Below are 23,517 nucleotides of genomic sequence, written 5' to 3' on the forward strand. Positions count from 1 at the left end.
ATCTCTTGCAGACAGCTCAGCTTGAAAGTTTTATTTTTGTATATGCTTTGTTGAATGCCTTAATTTGCAGGAATATCAGTGCTGTATGTAGCCACTTGGACTTGCACACCACCACTATGCCTCTCTTCACTTTATTTCAAAGTGAATTTTTGGTTTGAGTAGGAATACGACACAAGAAAAGGAGCAGCAACATGCCGTGTATACACAATAAATAAAAAATAACCGGGTTTTATTAACCTTGATTTATGGCAATAAACCTCTTTGGCAGGTACAAGTTCTAATTCTAATACCCCATGTGCCAACATTAATGGTTGTTTGTTGCTTTTGCCAATTGATGTCAAGCATACTGTGATTTAATACGAGATCACATTTGGCTGGTATCGCAGATCTCCTTGAGATAACTTAATCACTCTGTCTACAAATTAGCGTTACTACTTCGACACGGTTAAATTTGTCACTGGTGTGTAATTTTTTTTGTTTGTTTTTTTCCACCACCAATACTACTAATAGCCCAATAGCGTGTTTCCAGTTACACAGGGTCACTATTACTTTATAAAAAGTTTAACTTTTATAACCCCATACTGACTCAAAGTTATGCATTCCATAAACAGCACTACTTTTGGAATTGTATGAGATTAGCATCATAAGATAAGATCAAACGCAATAGATCATACTCCTCAGCAAAATTAGCTAATGTATCAGATAAAACTGAATTTAAAATGAACTCGAAGGTCACAATAAAGCAATAGCTCTAATACAATATTACAAGCACAAAGAAATATTAAATTTACAAAATAAAAAATTTGTTAGCCCCCTTTGTTGGCAAAGCAAGTCGTTTGTTGGAACCCTGCTACTGCCCCATTTATGACTTATTCCAACCAAAACGATCCTGTTCATGATGCCAAATGTAGCCACTTGGAATTGCACACCAACATGATTTCTCTGAAAGATGAAAGTGAGTTCTGTATTGGCAAGAACATCTTTGAGCGTAAACAGACCAACATTAGTGTCCCCGTTCTCTCTCCATTTTTGCGTCTCACAGTTCAGCTGACAGCTGTGTTTCACGAAGCATGAACAGTTGCCTTTTTGCCCAGTACCAATTATTCTGGCCTTGTCAATGGTGTAAGCATGTAGAACTTGATGTTGTTCAAGTGCATATATTATGCCTTTTCAGCATAAGTCATTGGCTACAAGGTCTCCCACATCCTCGTTTCCAAATTTACCGTGTTATTTGAGCTTTGGTATGGAGGCCCCAACTCTTGGACTCAGAACGGAAGACATCAGTCTTGCGGTACAGGCACTTGCTGAAGCATTGATTCTGACAACGTGCTCCGGCTGGGCATATTGACGGGTGGCACTTTTGGAGCCGTATCCGATTCAAACGTTTGCAGTCCATGAAACGGGGTGACTCGTCTTGTTGACTTTCATTTGCAGCACAGAATCTCTGACGGTTGCAAACTGCACTTTGCCAACTGGCTTATTCGTCTTGATGTGTTTGAAGGGTTGAGGTTTCTGTTGGTTCTTCTAATTCTCCATCGCTTCCCTCAAGGCTTGGTGCATCTTCTGCTTTTAGAAGCAATTGACAGTTTCTTAAGGCCTCATCAATGGTGAGCACGTGTCAGTTGATGATGTGATTGATGTGCACATGTTTTGCGTCTTCGGCATTCTTCATTATCCACATGCTCTCCCACGTACTCATTTACAAATTTACCCTCCTTTAGGTCAGCTTTGGTATGGAGGCCCTATCTTTTGGAATTGTATGCCATCTTTACTGCAAATCATTCAACACTAAAATAAACCTATGTGCAGCTCCAACATGCACCGGCCGAATTATTGAATTTGACACAAAAAGGCACATCCAAGCAACAAAAGCAAATTTAACACTATCAATTCTGAGGCAAACAGGAAAGAGTGTGGTCAGCCTCAGACAATTAACCAAAAAAACAAAACAACTTGTGATGCACAAGCTTTGTTGTGATGTCTGTTGTTTTCTTCAAACTAAAACACAGAGAATTGGCATATTTTAGCATGAGTTGGGACCTGTAGTATACTCACACTGGGAGTGGTGCTACACGATACACATTTGCATGGAGAATTTGCTTTGCCATCCCTTCCTCCCACCCCCGCCTGTTTTATTTCCTGGGCACACACCAAGTACTTGCAAATTTGAACTCATTCAGTCCAATGGTTTAAGGAGTGCACCCGAGTCGATGTGACGCATGCACACATTTTTTCACTTCTCTGGAATATTAATTCCAGAGAAGGTATTGTCATCGCGCACCGTCCGTCCGTCTGTCCCCTTTTTTGACTGATCCGGCCAAATCGCTGGGCCGATCCAGCTGAAATTTGGCAGCAGCGTTCCTCTCCTGACTGCTAACAGGAATTGCAAAGCTCGTTCTGGTCACATGACTGTAATTACGTCAAAATGGCAGGCTTTGTAAATTTCTTTGAAAACCTTCTTCTCCAGACACACCAGTCAGAATGCTTCCAAATTTGGGTTGCAGCATTAGGCCAGGGTAGGGATATTAAATCGCCAGTCATGCCGATCACGTGACCGGAAGTGTATCAAAATGGCTGACTTGGTAAACTTTTGGGAAAATTGCATTAATTCCTTTTTTAAAATCTTCTTCTCCAGACCCACCAGTCAGAATGCTACCAAATTTGGGTTACAACATTGGGACAGGGTCGTGATAAGTTGTGGAGGTCATGTCGATTACACGACCAGGAAGTGTGTCAAAATGGTGGACTTGTTAAATGTTGGGAAAATAGTGTAAATTCCTTCAAAAACCTTCTTCTCCAGACCCACCAGTCAGAATGCTACCAAATTTGGCTTACAACATTCGGCTGCTTACACACGCACACTCAAACACGTCCAGTGCTGCAGATGAGCTACAGGTCCAGTGGTCCTTTTTGTTTATCTTGCCAAAACGAAGTTTTTGCAAGATATGTTAGTCAGCTTGTATGTTTTTTTTTATTTTTTTATTTTTGTCTAATCAAGTATCGATCACTCTGCAGAGCACAGTTATCATTGGAAATTTTTGTAACTTCGCATATCAGAGGCCTATAGAGGTCCCTTTCAGCGCATAAAATTTTGAAGGTCAAGGTCACTTTGTCGCAAATCAGGGGAGTCGACGAAACCCTTATTTTTTGAGTAATTTTGATCGGATCGTCTTCAAACTTCATGGGAATATAGTTCATGGTCTGGCGCTCAGCTGATTAATTTTTGGTAGCGATCGGCCTTGACCTTCATGGTTAGCGCTGGAGGTCGAAAGTTTTTGACCCCAAGGTCAAATTTTGAAATCTTAGGTACCATATCGTGTAATACCTCAAATTGAACACCTCGATGAGTGCTTTCTAGATATGTCAAGCTTGAGACATTATGATGTCATTTGGTGACGTTATGAGGCAAACGCATATTTTTCATGGTTACTCTGCAGAACGATTCTCATCGGAATCTCTCGTAGGCAGATATTCCTCAAGGAGTCACTCCTGGTGGATAGCAGCTCTGTTCATCTCAGTGTGACCTTAAAGAAGTCACACGTGGTCACCTTTTGGCAAGAGCAGGGTGACTGGTTTTTATATATTTTTTGTTGGATAATACCATACTCTTTACAGAGCGTTGATGCTACTGAAGTAATTTCTTGCAACTATTCTGTTGGGTGGTTTGTCATTGTCTTTCCAGCATTGTTTGTCTATGTTATACAGACTATCCTTTTAAATCTAATCCACTGGGAGCATACTCTGTGCAGATTGTTGGTGCTTCCTAAGCAGTCTCCTTGGCTCTTGGGCACAATCCTGCTGGACAGGTCACCACTCTGGCACAGGATACCAGCAAGCTGGCACTCATTTTGCCAACCTCAGAAGGATGACAGGCAGAGTCAAACCCACCTGGTATTAATTCAACAGCAAGTGGGATTTGAATTCAGAGGATCCTAGGATCCCAAGCCCACCAACATAACCATCAAGCCAATACAAGGCATATCCTTTTAAATGCTGAGCGCCAAACAAGGAAGCAGCACGTACCATTTGAAAAATATAAAGTCTTTGAAATGACTCAGCTGGGGTTCGAACTGCCGATCTCCCAGACTCGGAGCAGACACTTCGACCATTACATTGCTGAGTCAAGTGCAAATATATATATATATATATATATATATATATATATATATATATATATATATATATATATATATATATATATATATATATATATATATATATATATATATATATATATACACACACACACACATATATATTGTGGGGGGAGTTACATCGTCTCCTACCAGACTACCGGAATTGTTGGCCGTCGCTCACGGATAACTCAGTGAGGCGGCGGGTCGCTTAACCGACCGTAGACGCCAATACCTCCACCGCGTAGCGTAGGGTCTTTTTGTCTAGAACCAATTTACCTAATTAACCATGCGGTGTCGTCTACCGGGGGACCACGCCCTCGGCATGTCTTGCTCGAACCAGGTCACTCGACTGACTGCGGTAGAGTTCCAACTACCGACTACTAACTCCGGTTCGGGTGCAGTCGAGCGGAACTGCTAAAGCCGTGCAGGCTAGGATGAGCAGATTAACGGGAACAAAGACCCGGCTAAAACTCAGATCCGAACCATGCTGGACCAATCAAGGAAAAGACAAAAATGAACTGGGAACATTTCTACCATAATTTATTTATAATAAACGAGGAAATTTATGTAGCACAGAAACAGGTTTATTGGTATGTTATGCAAGGGAAAGAAAGAAGATGTAGTGCGACAATTTACAGCAACTTACAAAGCAGACACAGAGCAGACTTACGTGGGAATTATACAGGCAAGATTTACAATGATCGAAAACACTTACACAGTTTCTACTTATAAGACTGCGCCACACACTCAGACACTCACTCAGGCCAAAATAAACCCAGTTGAAGGCAAAGGACTTTTGCAGCCAGGGAGGGAGGCGGGCTGAGGTCACAGTTCTTTTGAGTACCTGAGTCTCTGAGAAAGGAATGCTCCGTGGTGTGGCACCTGCCAACGGTCGTGCATTCAGGTCCACAGCCGCTTGTTTGGAGTTCTGGTCCGTGGAGGAGCTCGAGTGGGCCGGGACCAGTTGTCGGGGCGAGACGTGAGCGGAACCAAGCAGCGGGAACCCCTTCGTTTTCCAACCAACTCCGGCCTCCAAGCACAGAATGAACGACCCCCAAAGAACTGAACGAACGACCCCCAAAGAACTCAAGACTGAGGATGTCGTGGTTTATAGACCTCCCTCAGCGGGACGGGGTCTTGGTCAAAACTGACGTCGCTGTCCTCCCTGATTGGACGGGGCTCCCATGGGTCCACCCTTTCTTGGCGGGGCCTCGGCCAGGCACCGGCGAGGCCCGCCTACTCCATGCTTGTGGACTCGTCAAGAAAGAGTTGGAGCGTTTGGAGAAGCCGAATAGGAACTGCGACAGCGAAGATTCTGTCTCGGAAAAACGAGCCTCCAGAGACAACAGGTGGACCGTGGTACGTTGTTGCCAGTGAACCGAAGGCTGCAAGCGTTCGGGTACCGTGGATCGCAATGGAGGATGGGATATAAATATTTATTACCCTAACTTAAAAAAAACATCGCAACGCACCCCTTCGATATACCCACTACACACAAGGAGGGGTTCCTGTCTACACATATACTTAACGGCATAACTGACTTGGGACACCTGTATGTTGTATGCGTACGGTTCCTAGAACTGTAACAATATACACGCACGCACACGCACACACACACACTGTTGTGTGATTATTTTTCTTTGAGGTGGAATTGAAGACTCTCCTTTTTCGTGTGAGCTCCAGCCAGGAGGTGAACCTATACCCCACACTTTGCCCCCTGAGAGCTTGGTGAGCCTCACTGTTTTTAGGCCAGCGGTTATAGGTCAGATTTTTTTGGTACTTGATCGGTACCAAAAAAAAAGAAAATCAGAAAAGTGGAAGCTTGACACAAAGCTCCAAGAGGTCTCGTATGAAAGATGGGGATCTCAGTAACTCATTTTGCCCTGTTGTCTCATTTTTTTGTGTGCGGCCCATGAAATATTCACACCTGAAGGATACCCCCCATTAGAAAATTTTGACCATTTCCAAAAATCCGTGAATTAGCCATAACTACAAAGCAATGCGCCCTATTTTTACATGATTGGTATTGAAATGTGCAGAATGAACAGGGGAATACTACTAGTTCCTTAATGGAATACTTCTCGATAAATATATGTACATTTGAGTGCTTTTAATAGAAAAAAAGACATAATTTCCGGACCGCTAACTTCGAAAATCATCAACTACAGAAACAAACATCTGCCAATTGTCATATTTTTTTATTTTTTATTTTATATGTGTTCAGTTTACCACATCAATATGAGAATATTTTGTAACAAATTTCTACTAGCAAATTATACGATATAGTGACTGAAGTTTGCACAAGTGATGTGATAACTATATGTTGCACCAATACACATTGTTCTATGAGAAATGAGCTAAAACATATATTTTGAGTGAGCGTCCTCTATGTTCAACCATCACTGTCTGTGTCATTTTAGTCACCCTGTGACAGTTCGTTGCCACACTGCCTGTCACTGGTGGCACACATGCACTCGTTAGTGCAAGGCAAACTGTCTTGTGAGCAGCTGCAGCTGTTGGTACATGGTTCACTACCACAGCATGAACACACAAGACCATCTCACATCTCCGCTGATGTGGGTCCATCAAACAATGTGGGATGCAGCACACCTTCTCCTCTGTACCATCCACGACCCTCTGGTGTGGGAATTTCTGGATTGGCCACACGTGGTCGTTCAGGACGTTGTCGTGGTTTGTTGTAATGCAGTGTTTTCCTTAGAACCATGGCATTTTCTTGTGACAAAGTTAGTGACGTGTCCTTACCGAGCTTAATTATTCCGACAGAGCCATGATCAACCCCAGACACATTAGTGTCTTGTTCCTGGAAAATCACAAGCCATGGAAAGTCCCTTTGCCATCAACTGTCTCACAGTTAATATCCACATTGTCATCACCTTCTTGAAGCAATGTACCTCCTTGGTGTCTTGCTATCAAGCTGTGGGGAATATACGCTGCGTCTTGACTTTTCATGAGCTCATCATTGCTGACTGCTGTCATGAACCGCCGGAGGTCATCGTAGGGAATGCAGAAACCATGGGAGCTCAGTACGTCGATAATATCTCGCTTGCCGTATGCATGGTGAAATTGTGCAGCTCGGTCTAATTGCAGAGGCATGATCAGATCTCGTCGAACACAATGAATGGTAGTTTCAACCAATGAAAGAACTTTACGTCGTTTGTTGTCGTTCAGTTGGTACGTCTCGTCAGTTGTATCAAATGCCTCTTTTCTAATCAGCCATACAAAGAATGGTTTCAACATCGCAGGCAGAGCATTTTCCGATGAATCCATACTGATATCACCAGGTGTTGGGTATTCGGTTGTTGCCATCATCTGACTAATTTCATTACGAATATCTCCAACTACTTTGTGGGAAGCTGACTTACTGGACTCCAACTGGTTATCGTCCTCTGGCAGCATGGCGTCTGTTTCCATATGGCTTTGACTGAAGTCTTTTTTGAGCTGTGCAAACGCTCGAACTGCGTCACCCAATGACACGTGGCTGCTCATGATGATACTTGACTTTGATTGCCCACGTTGTGAATGAACAACGATAGCATCTCCGTAGTGTTGTTTTAGTTTCCGCTGTAGTTTTTGTGTCGTGTATGAATGAGGTTTCTTCATTGTCCCCTAAGATAGTTTTGAATCGATGTAATAGATTCTTCATTTTGAAGGCTTTCCCTCCTCTAAGGTCAGTATCTATCTCATCAACAAGATGGGAGAAGGCTTTTTGATGTTCATAAGATTCAGGTACATCTTGCTGGTATTGCCCAGAGCTCATGTTGTGGGTACCGATGTATGAAGCCATGCAAGTACTATGATATAGCATTTTTTGCAAACAGGTCCTCGCCTTCAAGAAGACCAAGCACGTCCTGATCGTTACGTGCTTCTGCTGCTTTGCGAACTGTTGCTTGTCTAGGTCCTGTTCGGACACGGTGAAGTTTATCACGTTTTCTGGAATGGCAGATGAAACAGGTTGACCAATCAGTCATCTTGTGGGTATTTGCTCGCGTGTGTTTAGGCTCCACAATCTTTGGTTTCTCCTGTGATGCATGTTCTGAGAAGAAGGATAAGTTCCTCTTACTGGTGTACGACTGATAGCAACTGTGGTGGTAGAATATAGACATATCCGTTCCTCCCTTATGTGATTCCAAATACTGGCCAATTTCATCGTTCCGTATTTGTGAAGATGACTTCAAAGCTTCCAAACCCGTGCTCACAGCTTTGCTGACCTTCTCCTTTGACGAATTCTGACATATGATGCATGTATCCCATTCTGTCGACAACCTTCGCTTCTTTTTTGGCAACTGTAACTTCAATGGACTCGATTCCGGTTCATCTGGACCCCGTTCAGCCATGTTGGAGTCCTATAATAAAGAGAAATTGAAAATTCCGTTAAATGATTAACGAAAGACCACTTTTAAGCATTATTGCATAATGGGTAGAGCATTTATGATGTGTCCACACAATTGGCATTGGCGTTCTACAACCCTGGAAGAGAAGGAATTGAATAAAAAAATAGATATATTAGGTTTAACTAATTGCTTAGCTATATATAGCCTTTCAGTAGTGTCCATTTTTGCACAACCATGCAGGACAACCTCGATGCATGGATGAGAGCGATGGTGAGGATGATAATTATGTCATCACGTTTTATCATATCTTCTTTAATATTGTAAAGGATGACTACTGAACATAGCAATGTCAACATCGGTTTTGAAAAATCGCCTTCTCTGATATTTTCCTTATGGGGGTCCTAAAAATTTAGAAAATTATTGTATTTTGTCATAAAGGCATATAAATTTACATATAATGATATGGTTGTGATACTACATTATTCTCCTGTCCAATCGACACATTTCAATACCAAACGTGTAGGAAAAGGGCTCATTGTCTTGTAGTTTATGGGAAATTATGTGATTTTCTGAAATGGTCCAAATATTCAGACGGGTGTATCCTTCAAATGTGAATATTTCATGGACCGCACACCAAAATATGAGGACAACAGGGCTAAATGTGTTACTGAGATCACCATCTTTCATATGAGACATGTTGTAGCTTTGTGTCAAGCCTGTTGATTAAACTCCTAAAATATAGCCCTTTATCGAGGTTTACCGCTGGCCTATTTTAGGAGCTCCAAAGTGTCCCAAATTAACATTAAAACAAACAGCAGTTTCACTGTTTTGGCTCTTTTTCAAAATGGCTACCAGAGACATCATTTAACCACTATAGAGCTGTAACAGAAGTGTGATTCCAAAATTCACCACACCAATGTTACAGTACAGAAGATATACAGTATAGTAGACAAAATACACCAATGATGCAGGTCAGACGGAGGAGATTGAAGCACTCAAATCATCTCGTGAGGAAACTTGCTGCAGAACACTCATCGACCTATTTCATGCCAAAGACAACGGATTCAAATTCACTGCGGTTCAAAGTCCTGACAGTGACTTTTTCTTTATCACTCCACACTATACTCACAGGTTGGAGCCTCGAATTGTGCTGCTTTTGATATAGGGGTTGGTGAGCAACATCACAAGTTTGCGAACCATCTCAGTCCTGTGTACTGCAAGGTCCTCCTCGGGATGTATGTGTATACTGGAGAAGATTGCAATCGTGCTTTTAGAGGGAAATGGAAAGTGAATCCCGTGAAGAAATTGCAAAAGATGCCATGATATTAAGAGGCGTTCATGTTGCTGAGAGACATGGACCGTCTACAAGGCATTGGTGGATGAACTGGAGGCCTTCACTTGTGTCATATACAGATACTCAAGGTGAGAACAGGTTATATATTGTAAATGTAGCTTTAATAAATGTGCATTGCATAAAAAGTTAAATATAGTAATTCCAATTAATCATATAAACAAAATTATAACTGCTTACTTGCAGTTATAATTTTGTCCCTGTTATCTGATTGAATATGGTGTATAATTGATAGAATCATCATGCATTCTACAGTGCCGAGATTAACTGTCGTGTTTGTTATTTCAGAATTGAGGAGGTGATCAAAGTACTGGAGCTCATGCTGCACAAGATTGTGGGACACAAAACTGACAAGGTCTTGGAGATGGCTAAAGTGGATCTCAGTAAACTACCGCCATGCCAGAAGTCATTAATTCCCCAAAATAAATGGGTCACTTACCGTGTGGCACAGTGGAAGCTTGTACATGTGAATGACCCCAATATTCTTTCTATCCAGGAGCACTGCTGGAAAGAGGACAAAGACACTAATCTTCTTGAGCCAGTCTGGTCTGAAGGTGCCATCCTTCAGACCAGAAGCCATAGATATTGTAGCTGATATTCAAAGTGATAGTGATGGAGAAGATTTAGAAGAAATGGATCAAGATGAGTTGTCTGATTCTTCTAATGATGATGATGAGATTTGTTTGCTGTTGTATTTTTGGTAGAGAGTAGGTACTAAAGCAAGCTAAGGAGTAAGAGACCCATCCATGAATAGCATTGTGTTAGACTTAGAAGTTGATGTCTGATGTATATGTGGAGGAAAATTCCTGTGTACATTTACCTTAATTCCTCAAAACATGTTGGCTTGGTTTTTATTTCGACTTTGCACTTTTATAGTTTTATGCACGAAGAGGGTGATGTATTTTGGACCCACACTTCTGTTGCAGCTCGATAGTGGTTAAATGATGTCTCCGGTGGCATTTTGCTAAGAGGCCAAAACAATGAAAGTGCTCAGTTTGTTTCAATCTTAACAATTGAACATGTTTTGGGGAATTTTAGAGCTTCTAAAAAGGTTAATCTCACCAAGTCCTGGGTTACCCCCCCTCCCTTATCTCGGTACCCTACTATTTTATTTATCACATCCTGAACAAGTGATACCAAGCTTCCTTCACCGATTTCACATTGGCTTCACTATAGAAACAGAAAATGAATTCTTGCAGTGACTCAATAACTGCAGGACATACCTTGAATGAATCACTCGGTGTTGTGAATGCCAAGGAGAATTTCCAATTGTTCATAGCAAGTTTCAGGATGATTACTTTCCCCTTGCCAAAGAAAGCACTTGTTAATCTCATCCATTGAAAGTCTGCACTCCAACCAGAGCATAACTGATGGCTTTTCCAATCCCTTCTTGCACTACATTAGGATTGATTGTATGTTTCTCACATTGTCCTGTGTGGAAGTACTGTACAGAGATCCTGATGTCGGGGATTTCATTCCACTCCAAAGAGCAACACCATGCCAAAAAAAAAAATCTATCTGGGCTGATCACTCCATCAAGTGGTGCATACATTCTTCCTGGTTGGGATTGCGAGAGAGAAATTTGTTCTACTGTTGTGATGTACTTGCAATGTTGAACTGCTTTTTTCGTCAAATGTGCAACAATTCAAAAAATAAAAATCTGATTCAGATTTTGCATAACATATGGTTTGACATGATGGCCTAGCGGTACGTACGATCTGCTCTAAGCCATCCAGCTTGGCTTTGAATCTCAACCCACCTATAAACTGTAATCTCTGTGTTTCACACGTTAAACTGGGCGTCCCGTCTGCTGGCATTAGTTGGTGGGCGTTAAAGGTCCCACGGTGTCTTCCGCGAAGAGCAGGCAGTTATCACCGGCACCATAATAAGAGTGGCTGTTAAAGAAAAGGAAGGATATTTACACACCGCCGGTCGCATTATATGCACATACACATGAAATCCACCTGCTTGCTGTCAGGAGAGGGTGTTTCTCAAGTCTTATTAAATATCAAATTGTTTGTATGTTTGACTTTTTTGACTGAACTGCTGGGTAGAATGAGTTGAATACTTGTGGTTGTACTTTCCAGATATGCAAGGTTTGGGGGGGGGGGGTTTCTGGGATAAAGAGTTCATACTTCTCTGGGTTCAGTCGGGGAGCACCCCAATGTTTTTCCTTTTTTTTTTTTTTCTTTTCTTGTGGTGCCACCTGGTCATACTGTAATTTGAGAAGTGTGTTTGTTTGTGTGTTACTCTTCCAACTCGACTTTGCATGAAAATGAAAAATAAAATTATTGCAGAATTGTTGACCATTGTATAAGTTTTTTTTTTCGTCAAGCATGTAAAGCATCTTGGGCTAGTTTGACACACATTTTGTGTACAAAAGAAATGCTTTTCAAAGCTGGTAGAACTGATATTTGTGGCTGTTTTGGGTGTGGATTTATTAATTTAATAATAATTTATTGGCTCATTCCTAATTTCACTTGGGCTGGGACTTACAGTTTCAATATCAAAATGTTGCTATTTGTCGTCCTTTTATTTATTTATTTATTTATTTTCCCTCCTTGCCTTGCCAGATAAATGTGCGACTTATTCTGGTGAGTGGAAAGACGAAGGAGTTTGTGTTTGCTCCGAGCGACTCGGCATCGGATATTGCGAAGCATGTTTACGAAAATTGGCCCATGGGTATGTCGCCCCTTCCTTTCTTCTTCAATATTTGCTTTTATTTGGGATCTTCCTTGCATATCTCTGTTCGCTACTACCATGTGCATTCAAAATAATAGCTGAATATTTCCAGTGGAGCACTTGCTCTCTTTTTGGTGCCCCGTATCGAGCGCCCGCTTCGCCGCCCTTTTCTTGTGATGTTACATTTGCTACAAGTAGTTGAGTGCTGTGGAAACTCATCAAAAAACAAGCCCAGTGCTGTTGAAGCTCACTTAAGCTGGTCCACCTGATTAATTCTATTTTTCACTTGAAAATTCTCCACAAGAGTTAAACTGGGAAGCTGTCCCTTGAGTGATTGTTTCCTGCAAGTAATTTCAACTTTCATGCACTTGGACCTTATTTACACTCGAGATGCGTTCCTAAAAACCCCGATTGTAAATCAATAGTTTTCCCATATGAATAATGTTCAAAATTAAGGATGTATTTATGGGTGGTAATTTTCACTCATCCTAACAAACTAAATACAGGATGTACTTAAGACCGACTAAAATTAATTAATACAACAGTTATCTGATGATTCATATCTGGTTTCACGCATTGCTGGTAGGGTTTCTTTGCTTGCTGATGGAGTTTCCTGGATATCTGTTGAGGTTGAAGAAGGTACAAAGAGAAGCATTGACCACCTGGATCATGAGAAACTCGTGGGAATATTTCGTTAACTTGATCCTCAATCTAAATATTTAAGTTTCTCCATATTCTCATTCTAGTGTGTCTGTGCTTCACAATTCCAACAGCACTTCCTGAGGTCACACTTTCTTCTTCTTCTTATTTTTGTATACCATGTCAAGCCTCGTGTTAGAGCTAATACACAGAGCATAAAACAAGGCAGGAGACGGGTTGGAGAGGGAAGCACAAAATAGTGGGGAACAGACAATAGGATATCTGTGGAAGGTAGAGTGATGGGGCGGCGGGGTATACAAGATGATACTATAGGAACTTTCAGGAAGGAAAACAAGGAATTTGTAGGACGTGTGTTTTGGGTGGATTCATGGGTAGAAAAGATCAACATTTTGGATGGGGAAGATAGATGGTGGTGAACAGCTGTTTTGAAGACCTGGAGGGAGGAGTGGGATTGAAGAGAGTGTGGGAGTTTGTTCCAAAAGTGGGGGGAAAAGAGGGATGAAAGAGTGAAGGTGAGCAGTGATTCTTGATTTTTTTTCAGTTTCACCAGAAGGGTGTTTTTGGTAGAGCTTGAGTGCTCTATGGAAATATAGGGGGGACAGATCACAGACAGAGTGGGGGGGGGGGGCAAGGCTGGAAAGTAGATGGCAGAAGACAGAAAGACCACGACCTGCTTCTGGTGAGAGAGTGAGACCCCCAAAGACTCCGCTTCATCGTGGGAGATACCAATAATCCTAAAAGCCTTGGTTTCCACTGCATGAAGTCGAGATAGGTGTGAGGCAGGAGCACCACCCCAGAGAGGAGAGCAGTAATCCATCACAATGCGGTTGAAAGCTTTGATTGGTTCGAAGCTCAGGTGTGCCAGGGAAGGACTTTGCACGACGGAGGATGCCCAGTCGGCGACTAGCTTTGGAGGCCAGCTTAGAGATGTGGCTTTTCCAGGAAAGATGGCAGATAGTGAGGCCCAAACGCTTGAATGAAAGGACTTCTTAAAGGGAATTGTTGAGAAAGTAGATTTGGGGTGGGGGGGGGTCCAGATGGTCTTTTCTGAGAAACATAGGAGAGTGTGAGATTTGTCAGGATTGAATGACGTATTGCAAGTGTTTGACCAGCTTATGATTTTATCCAGGTCTGCAGAGAGTGAAGAGGCTGCTGCCTGCCGATCAGAGGGTGGAGTCATCAAGAGAGGGATGGAGAGGATTTTCCAGAGAGTCTGAGAGATCACTGATGAAAAGCAGAAAAAGCACAGGGCCAAGAACACTGCCTTGAACTCTCTTCTGGACGGGAAGAAATGAGATAATTCCATTAAGAAGCCACATTTTGACTGCGACAGGAAGCCACATTTCTCATGGGGGTTAAGGGGTCTGAAAGGCAACAAGCAGGCATGATCATGAAGAGTTCCAGAGTTTGAAAGGCAACGGATGGGTAGCTGGAATTAAAGAAGGGTTAAAATATTGATTGATAAACGGAGGGATTAAAGAGGGATTGAAAGATGGATTGTTGGACGAAGAGTTGGAAAGTTGGAGGACATTACTCTGGAAATGAACATGCTCATTCACAACGCATTTCCCTCCCAAAATCTCTCGAAACAATCGGTGGGAAATCTATCGAAGTCCAAACTGAAGTAATATTTCTCTGGGGAAAATCCTACGTGTCTGAATGCTTGGAGGTCTTTTCCCTAACCGGAACAATATATAATACCTGGTGTGGTAAAGTTCGGAACGCCACGTGTGCCATTATTTCTTATGAGAACAATTGCTTTAATTTTCGTCGTTTTGGTATTTTTTGCAGTTTTCAAGAATCCCTCCCCCCAAATGTAAACCGGGATCTTACAGTCGTTTATCGATATTCGCCTTCTACTGAAAATCAACTTCTGTGAACGAAGGAAAGATAAATTGGGAAATTGGCCAATTCCACGTCCACTGCACATCTTGTCGGTCAAAAAATATGGTATACAAGTTTTATTTCATGATTGAGACAAACATATGATTACAGTTGTAAATCTGGCTCCATTTCAGTGTAATGTAATCTCTCGAATCTACCATACAAAACACAAAGTGTGTTGTGTGATTGTTTGTGTGATGTCTGTCCCCTTTCAAAATGACTATTTAAGAAGGGTTTTAAAGGCCAATGTTTTAACACGACCGTGTGGTCAGTACGGTCTCTCTTTTTTTTCTTTTTTTTTCAGGATAAAAAAAAACTCAAACACTTTCCATTGGAGTAATTATGTCTTCTTTTGGAAATGTAGATGGTGACTTGCAACTGGGCCTCAATGGTGGTGTACAGAAGCGTTAAAAAACAAAAAAAACAAATACAAGGCGCAGGAAGGTAAAATTCGCTGCACCTGATGTGTAATGTGCGCAGAGTAAAACGAGTGTTCATTTACATACGTGCGATGTCCAATAAATAAAGAATATGTAAGCACACCTGATGCTAGGCTGAGATTTCAGGCTTTGGCACGCTCACAAGGCTGTACCCTCAAAATGAAAGGTCCCAGAAGATAAAGACGATCGGGTAATGCAGTACTTTTAAAATAACGCCGCTTCTTGATACAAAACATCATATCTTCCAATCTGAATATTTCAAATAAAATGATTCCAACCTGTCATTTTTGACTGGCTTTTATACGAGTGGTGTATAAAGTGGAAGGTCACATGGTAGGCTCTTTCTTGAAATTCACAAGTTTGTGCACTTGTCATGAGGTTGTTTTTACACCTGTCACCAAAGGTGGACGGAGGCACGTTTTTCACCCTTGTTTGTGAGCAGAATATCTCAAAGTTGTGGACAGGTTGGGTGTGTGACGAGGACTATTGATTCGATTTTGGTGAAGATCCGAATCTGGTTCCAGGTCTGAGAATTTTGTAAGTGATTCCTCACCATGGAGTGATGTGACTATAAACGATATACTGTTACGAATTTGGAAGCCTTGTGCACACAGACAAACAGCCGTCCCCGTAGCTTAGTTATTTCGATAAGTATGTGTTTCTGGTTAGAATCCATCCCCTATGTCTAATGGGAATTAAGTGTGCATGCGCTGTGAAGTTATTTTATAGATAGCATTTTTACACCTACTACAACTTTCAACGACGACATCTGCCTTCGCTTCCTTCCACCATCCTCCACCGGCACCATTGCACACGTGCGTGTCAGCACGAACATGGGCGGAGTTCACGAGCACCTGACGTCTCTCTCGCCCAATCCGGGGGATGCGAGCGAGGTTGCCGACGGTCGACCAATAAGCGTAGCCCATGCAGGACCATATTACTCTCCTTGTTTGAGGGGCGGTCGGCCGTCACGCCCCCCCCCCCCCGGTCCAATCAGCGGGCTTGGCCCCCCTTTCAGCCATTCACGAGGGCGACGAGCGAATCGCGCGACGGAACCGTCCAATGAAGGGGCGAGTGGTGACGAAAGAAATCCCTCCCTCCTGAAGAGGACGAAGTGGTGATCTGGACCAGCGAGTGGAGAGACTGTGTGCTCGTGGCGGGAGCGTTGGCCAGTTGGTGAGATCGTGGCGTTTTGCCAAGCAACGAGGATCATGTGCGAGACCTTCCTGGTGCGAGAGGACATTCTCAGTCCAGGCATTTTCCAACCTGGCATCCAAAGCCAGTGAGTGGTTGGCGACGAGGGCCCTGCAGACAGTCGTGGATTCAAGTCCCACCATGGTGATTCGAGTCGGTGTGACCCCACGAGACGGGGCAGATACCCCGGGCCGGCTCTACCGACTGAAGACCCATCGGGTCCATTTTCTTTTTGGGTGTGTGTCTGTGTGTGGGCCTGTCTGTAATTAGGAATCGTTCAGTGCTCTTCGCTTGTACATTATTTGCATTTCTTCTTATAGTCGGATAGCTCTGCTCCTTGTGTGTTCCCTTCTCCCCATTATAAATAAATCCCCTATTAAATGTTTCAGCTCGTTTCTGTTTCTTTTATTGGTTTAGCACCGTGCGTATTGTGAATTAGTAAGGCCGTTGCTGCCGTAGTTGTACATTTGGACTGACGGACCTCGGTAACCATCCGCTCGGGTTACGCATGGTTCGAGCACGCTCACGACTCGTTCCGCTCGAGCGCTGCAGAGGGTGAATTTCCCCGGTAGTTTGGACGACGTGGGTATTTAGGTAAATTGAAATTGGCAATCGACCCTATCCCACGCAGTCGACTTATTGGTGATCTTCGGTCCAAATAAGGGACCCGTCGGCTCCGGAGTTATCTGGGGTGACGACCTATAAATTCCGGGTGTTCGGTGGAGCGGACTCTGATGCTCCGTCTAGCGGTCGTGCTTGTCACCGATACCCGGCCCACAACAATACGACACAATATAACACGATATCTCAAAAAGTTATGGATGGGTTTAGTCAAAACCTGGTGGGCAGGTTGGGTTTGTGACAAGAACAAGCTGATTAGATATTGGTGTGTGACGAGGACGAAAGGCCAGATCTGGATCCGGACCAATCAGTCGAATACAAAACATAAACTGTTCTGCCTGGCGAAGGTATGCACTCTACTGAGTGCCATTCTAGTTCTTACACTTTTCACATTCGTGATGATGTGGTCCACATAAAATTTACCATCTCTTTCTCCCTTATTTTTCAAACAGCATAATTTTACACTAGGATTTTGTTTGTTAAAATATTGTGGAATACTTTGTAAAATATCTTAGCTGTCATGTTGTCATATGCTTATTTTCCTCTCCTTAATTCCTCGCTGATGCATCTTGTGCTTGTGCCAAGTTTTGTTTCACTTTTATTTCACAGATTGGGAGGAGGAACATGTATCCAGCCCAAACATTTTACGGCTTATCTATCAAGGACGGTTCTTGCATGGAAATGTCACGTTGGCAGGTACCGTTATCTACGTTGATTTTTGTTGTTGTTGAGAAGCACCATTTAAAAGAAAAGTGAAAAGTGAAAAAAGGGTGGGGAGAGAGATGTCAATGCTGAAATTTAACTTTGGCATTTGAATTTTCCCACAGTATTTTGAGGTTGTATTTTTTTCTTTTAAAAGGGTCGAGGCTTTATTTTATTTTTATTCATATTCGAGGCTCATGTAAGAGCTAGTACACTGAACGGATCAGGATGAAGCGGACAAAAACAAGATGCAAAACGAGACACAAAAGTAACAAATGCACGCAAAAGGAGCAGTGGAGAGAAGGTAAACACCAACACCAACAGCAGAGTTGAAGGGGGTTGAAAAGATGGATACAAAAGGAAACTCCAGGGAGGGAAAACTGGAAATTTGGAAGGAGGAAGGATTGGGGTGTGGTGACCGAGGATTAAAAAAAAGATCATGGTTTTGTATCGAGGATGATCTGAGATGGTGGTGAACAGCTCTCTTGAAGACCTGGATCGAGGAAAGAGATTGAAGAGGATGTGGAAGTTTGTTCCACAGGTGGGGAAAAGAAAAAGAAGACCAAATGAGTGAAGGTGAGCAGTGTTTCTGGATTTAGGTAGTTTCACCAGAAGGAGGTTGGTGGACTGAGAGTCCAGCAGAAACCTGGGGGCTGTGGGGGGAGGGTGGCACATAGCATGGAAAAAGCAGAGGTTGCAAGACCAACAAAGAGGCGGTAGAAGACAGAGACTACTGCCTTGTCTTCAATGGTAGGTATATAGACTCAGCTTTCATCACGAGAGATTCCAATAATCTTAAAGGCCTTGGTTTCCACGGTGTGAAGCTGATCAAGATGTGATGCAGGGGAGCCAGCCCAGAGAGGAGAGCAATATTCCATCAAGCTGCAGATGAAGGCCTTGTCGGTGGATTGGAGTTCAGGAGTGCCATGGAAGGACTTTGTATGACAGAGGATGCCCAGTCAGCAGCTGGCTTTGGAGGCCAACTTTGAAATGTGGCTTGCCCAAGGAAGATCATGACTGATTGTGAGACCCAGGAGCTTGAATGACTGAACTTCCTCGAGAGGATAGGAGGGTTTGCCAAACGGTCCTTTCAGAAAGAGATGGTAAGCGTGATATTTGTGCAGATTGAAAGACGTATTTCAAGTGTTTGGTCAGAAGATAGGGAAGAGGCTGCAGCCAGTCTGTCGGAAGAATGAGTGATGTCATGGCAGAGGGTGGAGTCATCAGCAAATCGAGTATTTTCCAGAGTCAGATCATTGATGAACATCAGGAATAGGAATGGGTCCAGAACACTGCCTTGGGGTACTCCAGTCTTGACAGTGAGATGAGATGAAAGGATTCCGTTGAGTTGGCTCCGATAGTAGAGGAAGTCAGTAAGCCATGTGTAGAGTTGGCCTTGAATGCCATAAGCAGAGTTTGGAGAGTAAGGCAGGAAGCCAGACTGTATCAAAAGCACGAGATATGTCCAGAGAAATGGCCCTGATCTCATGTCTGACATTGAGGGCCTCCATCCATTGTTTCTGTGAGAAGCAACACGTCCAAGGTTGTGTGGCCTTGTCTGAAAGCAAATTGGTAATCTGAGATGAGGTTGTTGAGAAAAGGAAAGATTTCATATCAACTGTGATGATGGTTTCCATGACCTTGTTAATGATTGGAAGTGAGCTGATTGGTCTGTTGTTAAGGGCATCGGTTTTTGCACCTTTTTATGTAATGTGATGTTGGCAAATGTCGAGGCTCATGGGGTAGTTAAATGACAAAGGGCAGCAGGTTTAGAGATGACCAAAGGATAAGGGTGTTTGAAGAGGTGGTGGAATGATGGAAATGCACAAGGTGGAAAGGAGCAATGCTTTAGCTCTCCGGAGAATACCCATGTGGAATGTAGTCTTTGATGCAAGTTTGGTGATGTGACCCTCCCACGATTAGTTTTGGCAGATAGTGGAGCCAAGAAGCTCAAATGACACCTCTTCCAACGGCTGGTTTGAGAAGTGATTTGATGTGACTTACCAGCATTGAACTTCATGTTACAAGAACTCATTTCATTTTGTTTCCTATGCAGCACAATGCTGCTGGTTTGCATCATTGCTGGTGGGCATGGCTGTGCCCGTCGCTAATGTACTGCTCCCTGTAGATTCGACCAGAAATTTGGAATTTGTTCAGGGTGCCGCCGATAGCTCTCCTACACTTTGCAAACCACACCGTGGGATCTTTAGTCTCCATCGATGAATGCTGGCAGTGACTAACACGCCCATTTTAACGTCAGCCCGAGAGATGGCACACACGCGTTGATGAGACACCAGGATGACAGTTTAGTTTATAGCTTGGTCAGGATTCAAACCCAGGCTTGACAGCTTCAAAGCGAGTGTGCATACCTCTCGGGCCGAGGCCATCTTGTTCAGCCTTACTAACAGTCAAGTGACTCGTGATGTATCTTGTCCGTTGTCAAATGAAAGGGATTCACAGTAGCTGGACTTTTGAGTGATGTTATGTTGTGCAGATGGTGCATTGTCAAAATATTAGTTGTTTTTCAAGATAATCGGACAGATCAGTGAGATAGATCAAGAATAATGTAGGTCCTAAAATGCTACATTGTGGTACCCCAGCCTGAAGGAGGATATCATAGGAAAGGACGCCATCGATGACCATCCGCCATTTTTGAGGCATACTGCAGCTGTGTAATTATTTGCTTATATATGTTGAATTTATTAGATGTTGGTCTGATAAATTGAACATATTCTTCAATCCTAGAAAATCTCACTGTCTTACCCTGTTGCTCCAGAAGGATTGTCAAGCTAACCCCCCACCTGTCTATCTCCATGTCCAGCCACTGGAAAAGGTTCAATCTATGGAATTTCTAGGCCTCGTCATTAACCATGACCTCTCCTGACACAACCACATGGCAAAGCTATCCTCTAAATCCAGCCACAGACTGGCCATCCTCTGTTGATCCAAGTCTTTCCTTGTAAAATCATGACACTGTACAAGGTCTTTGTAGCTCAATGGAGTATTGCTCTCTTACTTGGCTGCTGCCTCAGCATCACTTCTGTCTCTCCTGGATTCTGTAGAATCTAAAGCTCTCAACATTTGAATCTCCAGCGATGAGGCCGAAGCACAAGGTCAGTTGCTTTCACATTACAGATAGGTCGGTCGTCTCTTCTGTTTTGTGCGGCCTCTTTTTCAATATTGCTCCCTCTGCTCTGTCCACACCCCTCTCTCCACATTTCCGAGTTAAACTTCCACAATTCAGGCTGACTGCACACCTCAACTCCTTTGCTGCTTCTCCAGTCTACGGAACTGCCTTCCAGAAGCTGTTCTTTCTCACTCTTCCCTCCAGAGCTTCCTTCAGGCATTGCACTGCCACCTCATGTTACCCTCTATCCTGACCCATGATCTTTATTGCCCCCATTAACCATTCCTGACCCAACCCTCTTACCTATTGGTTTCATTGTTTCCTCCCCAGTCTCTTCTCTTGCTCATTCATTCCTTTGCTAATTGTGCACCATTATTGCCCCACTACTCCACTGCCAGTTCAACCTTGCTCTACAATGAACCTCAGTCTTGCAGAGAAATAAAAAATATACAACAATCACTTGAGCATAGGGACCCGGAATACCAAAGGAAGACAACTTGGAAATCAAGGTTTGTTTCCGTACAGTAACAAAGGTTCGAGAGAGATCCAGAAATGTCCCTAACCTCTTGCTTATGATTCAGAGCATCCATTCACTGCTGTTTCAGAAGAAGTAACATATCAATGGTTAAATAGCCAGTATGGAAGCCAAACTGATTGACAGTGATTGGTGAGTTAAAGAAGATGTGATGCCTGAGGGTAGACTTCATTACTTTGGTTATGTTGTGGGGTGAAGGCTGATGGGTCTGTCGTTGAGAGGATCAGTTTTGGAACTTTTTCTTATGGATACATGTGAGGTTTGCAACTTACCAAAATTGAGGAAGTTACACATACAAGAAGGATTTGTGAAAGTGATGAGAGAGGGAAAGATTGGACTGAAGCACGGTTCCTGAGGATTGGAGCAATTGTGCCTTGAGGACTGATTCTGAAATAGCTGTTGAGCTGGGTAAAAAACTTCCACTGTGGCCAAGAAGAAGTCCAAATGCAGAAGGGAATGTTCTGTGATGGGAGGGAGGTTTGGGGGGGGGAAGAGTGGGGGTTGGGTGCAGTAAGGGATGGATTTGGGCCCTTATTCTTTCTATGTGAAGATAAGAACTCTACTTTCACTTGAGCCACATCCAGCATGGCTTGAGCCACATCTTGAGGGAAGTAATTGAGTGGAGCGGTGTTGACTAGAGACGGACTTGACCAGCTCCCACCAGGCTTTAGAGGATGGTAAGAGCCTGGAGAATTTGGATTGCAGGTGAGCGAGATATTTGGCCCTTGCTCTTCATACGACAGATGCACAGTAGTTATGAGGTTTGGATTCCATGTTACCATCAGTCGGAGTTGCCTTCGAGGAGGAGAGTTGGCAAAGCAAAGTTAGGCGAGCTATCGCCGGGACCCTGGCAAAATTCCAAATTCCTGCCATAACCTACAGAGGGCGTTGCATCAGTGGCACAGCCATGCCCTCAGCCAATGATGCCACTTGTAGCCATGTGCTGCATACGAAAAACACATTTTCTTGCAATGACTTCACTAAATGCATCAATGTACTGAAATGTAGATGATGGACAGAAGAGTTGAATGCATGGAAAATGGGGCCTTTGAAGATGGGATGTGATGAAGTTGTAGAAGTCAATCCAGGAGAAGTCAGTGTTGGAAGTTGATGTGATGACATACCAATCTTGACTGGAGAGTGTGGATTTTCAGCAAGACCAATCAGCTTTACCAAATTGCAATACACATCTGTACCTTTGGGTTTTTTTTAATGACTGGTTAAGCCTAATTATTACTTCATTCATTGCAGCTCTCAAGCTTCCCCTTGCCAAAACTACCGTGATGCATCTGGTGGCCAGAGAGACGCTTCCAGAACCAAACTCACAAGGTGTTTATCTCGTTCTATTTCTTGCAATCACTTTTTTGTCATAATTGCCATCTTTTATCACTCAGAATATCTGCTGGTAATTGTGCTAATATCTGAAAGTTTGAGTCTTACAGATTCCAAATTAATTATTTTGTCTCCTTCAAAACCAAAATCATTGTCCTTTGTTTATTGCTGGTGTATATTTTAACTACAGATTGGTTGATGGTTTTGGTAGTAGGCCGGGGGCCAGTGGGACCGACCTTGCACCCCCCCCCTGCGACAATTTTTTCACTGATACCACAGTGTTACTATATATCCCAAGTATCAAAAAAGATGTTCCCAGAAAAATAATTCATTTGCACCATGCTTTATTTAGCTGTTTCCATTTTTGCATGTAATTAAGCTATCCAAACATTATTCTACATCTGACAACAAAGGAAATATGTTCACCTTATTCCTTGACCCTCCAAACATATGTGTAGATTCCTCATTTACAAATTTCCATGTACCAGAAGTTGAGATATT

At 43.0% G+C, this 23,517-nt stretch overlaps 1 protein-coding gene across 4 annotated transcripts in view; it reads left to right on the forward strand.

The window, feature by feature from the left end:
* The window catches only part of UBL3 (ubiquitin like 3), a 46,499-nt gene that overhangs the window by 14,392 nt on the left and 8,590 nt on the right, over positions 1–23,517 (forward strand). For 3 of the 4 annotated variants that reach the window (XM_085885072.1, XM_085885069.1, XM_085885070.1), the window contains exons 2-4: positions 12,413–12,521; positions 17,930–18,016; positions 22,936–23,013. In XM_085885072.1, coding sequence (XP_085741198.1) covers positions 12,413–12,521; positions 17,930–18,016; positions 22,936–23,013 — 274 coding nt within the window. Of the gene's footprint in view, positions 1–10,127; positions 10,195–12,412; positions 12,522–17,929; positions 18,017–22,935; positions 23,014–23,517 lie in introns of all 4 variants that reach the window. The other variant, XM_085885071.1, reaches the window with a different exon arrangement.

Source organism: Eptatretus burgeri, chromosome 6 (genome assembly GCF_056783735.1).
Source record: "Eptatretus burgeri isolate ZD-2024b chromosome 6, Ebu_testis_v1, whole genome shotgun sequence".
Classification (NCBI taxonomy): domain Eukaryota; kingdom Metazoa; phylum Chordata; class Myxini; order Myxiniformes; family Myxinidae; genus Eptatretus; species Eptatretus burgeri.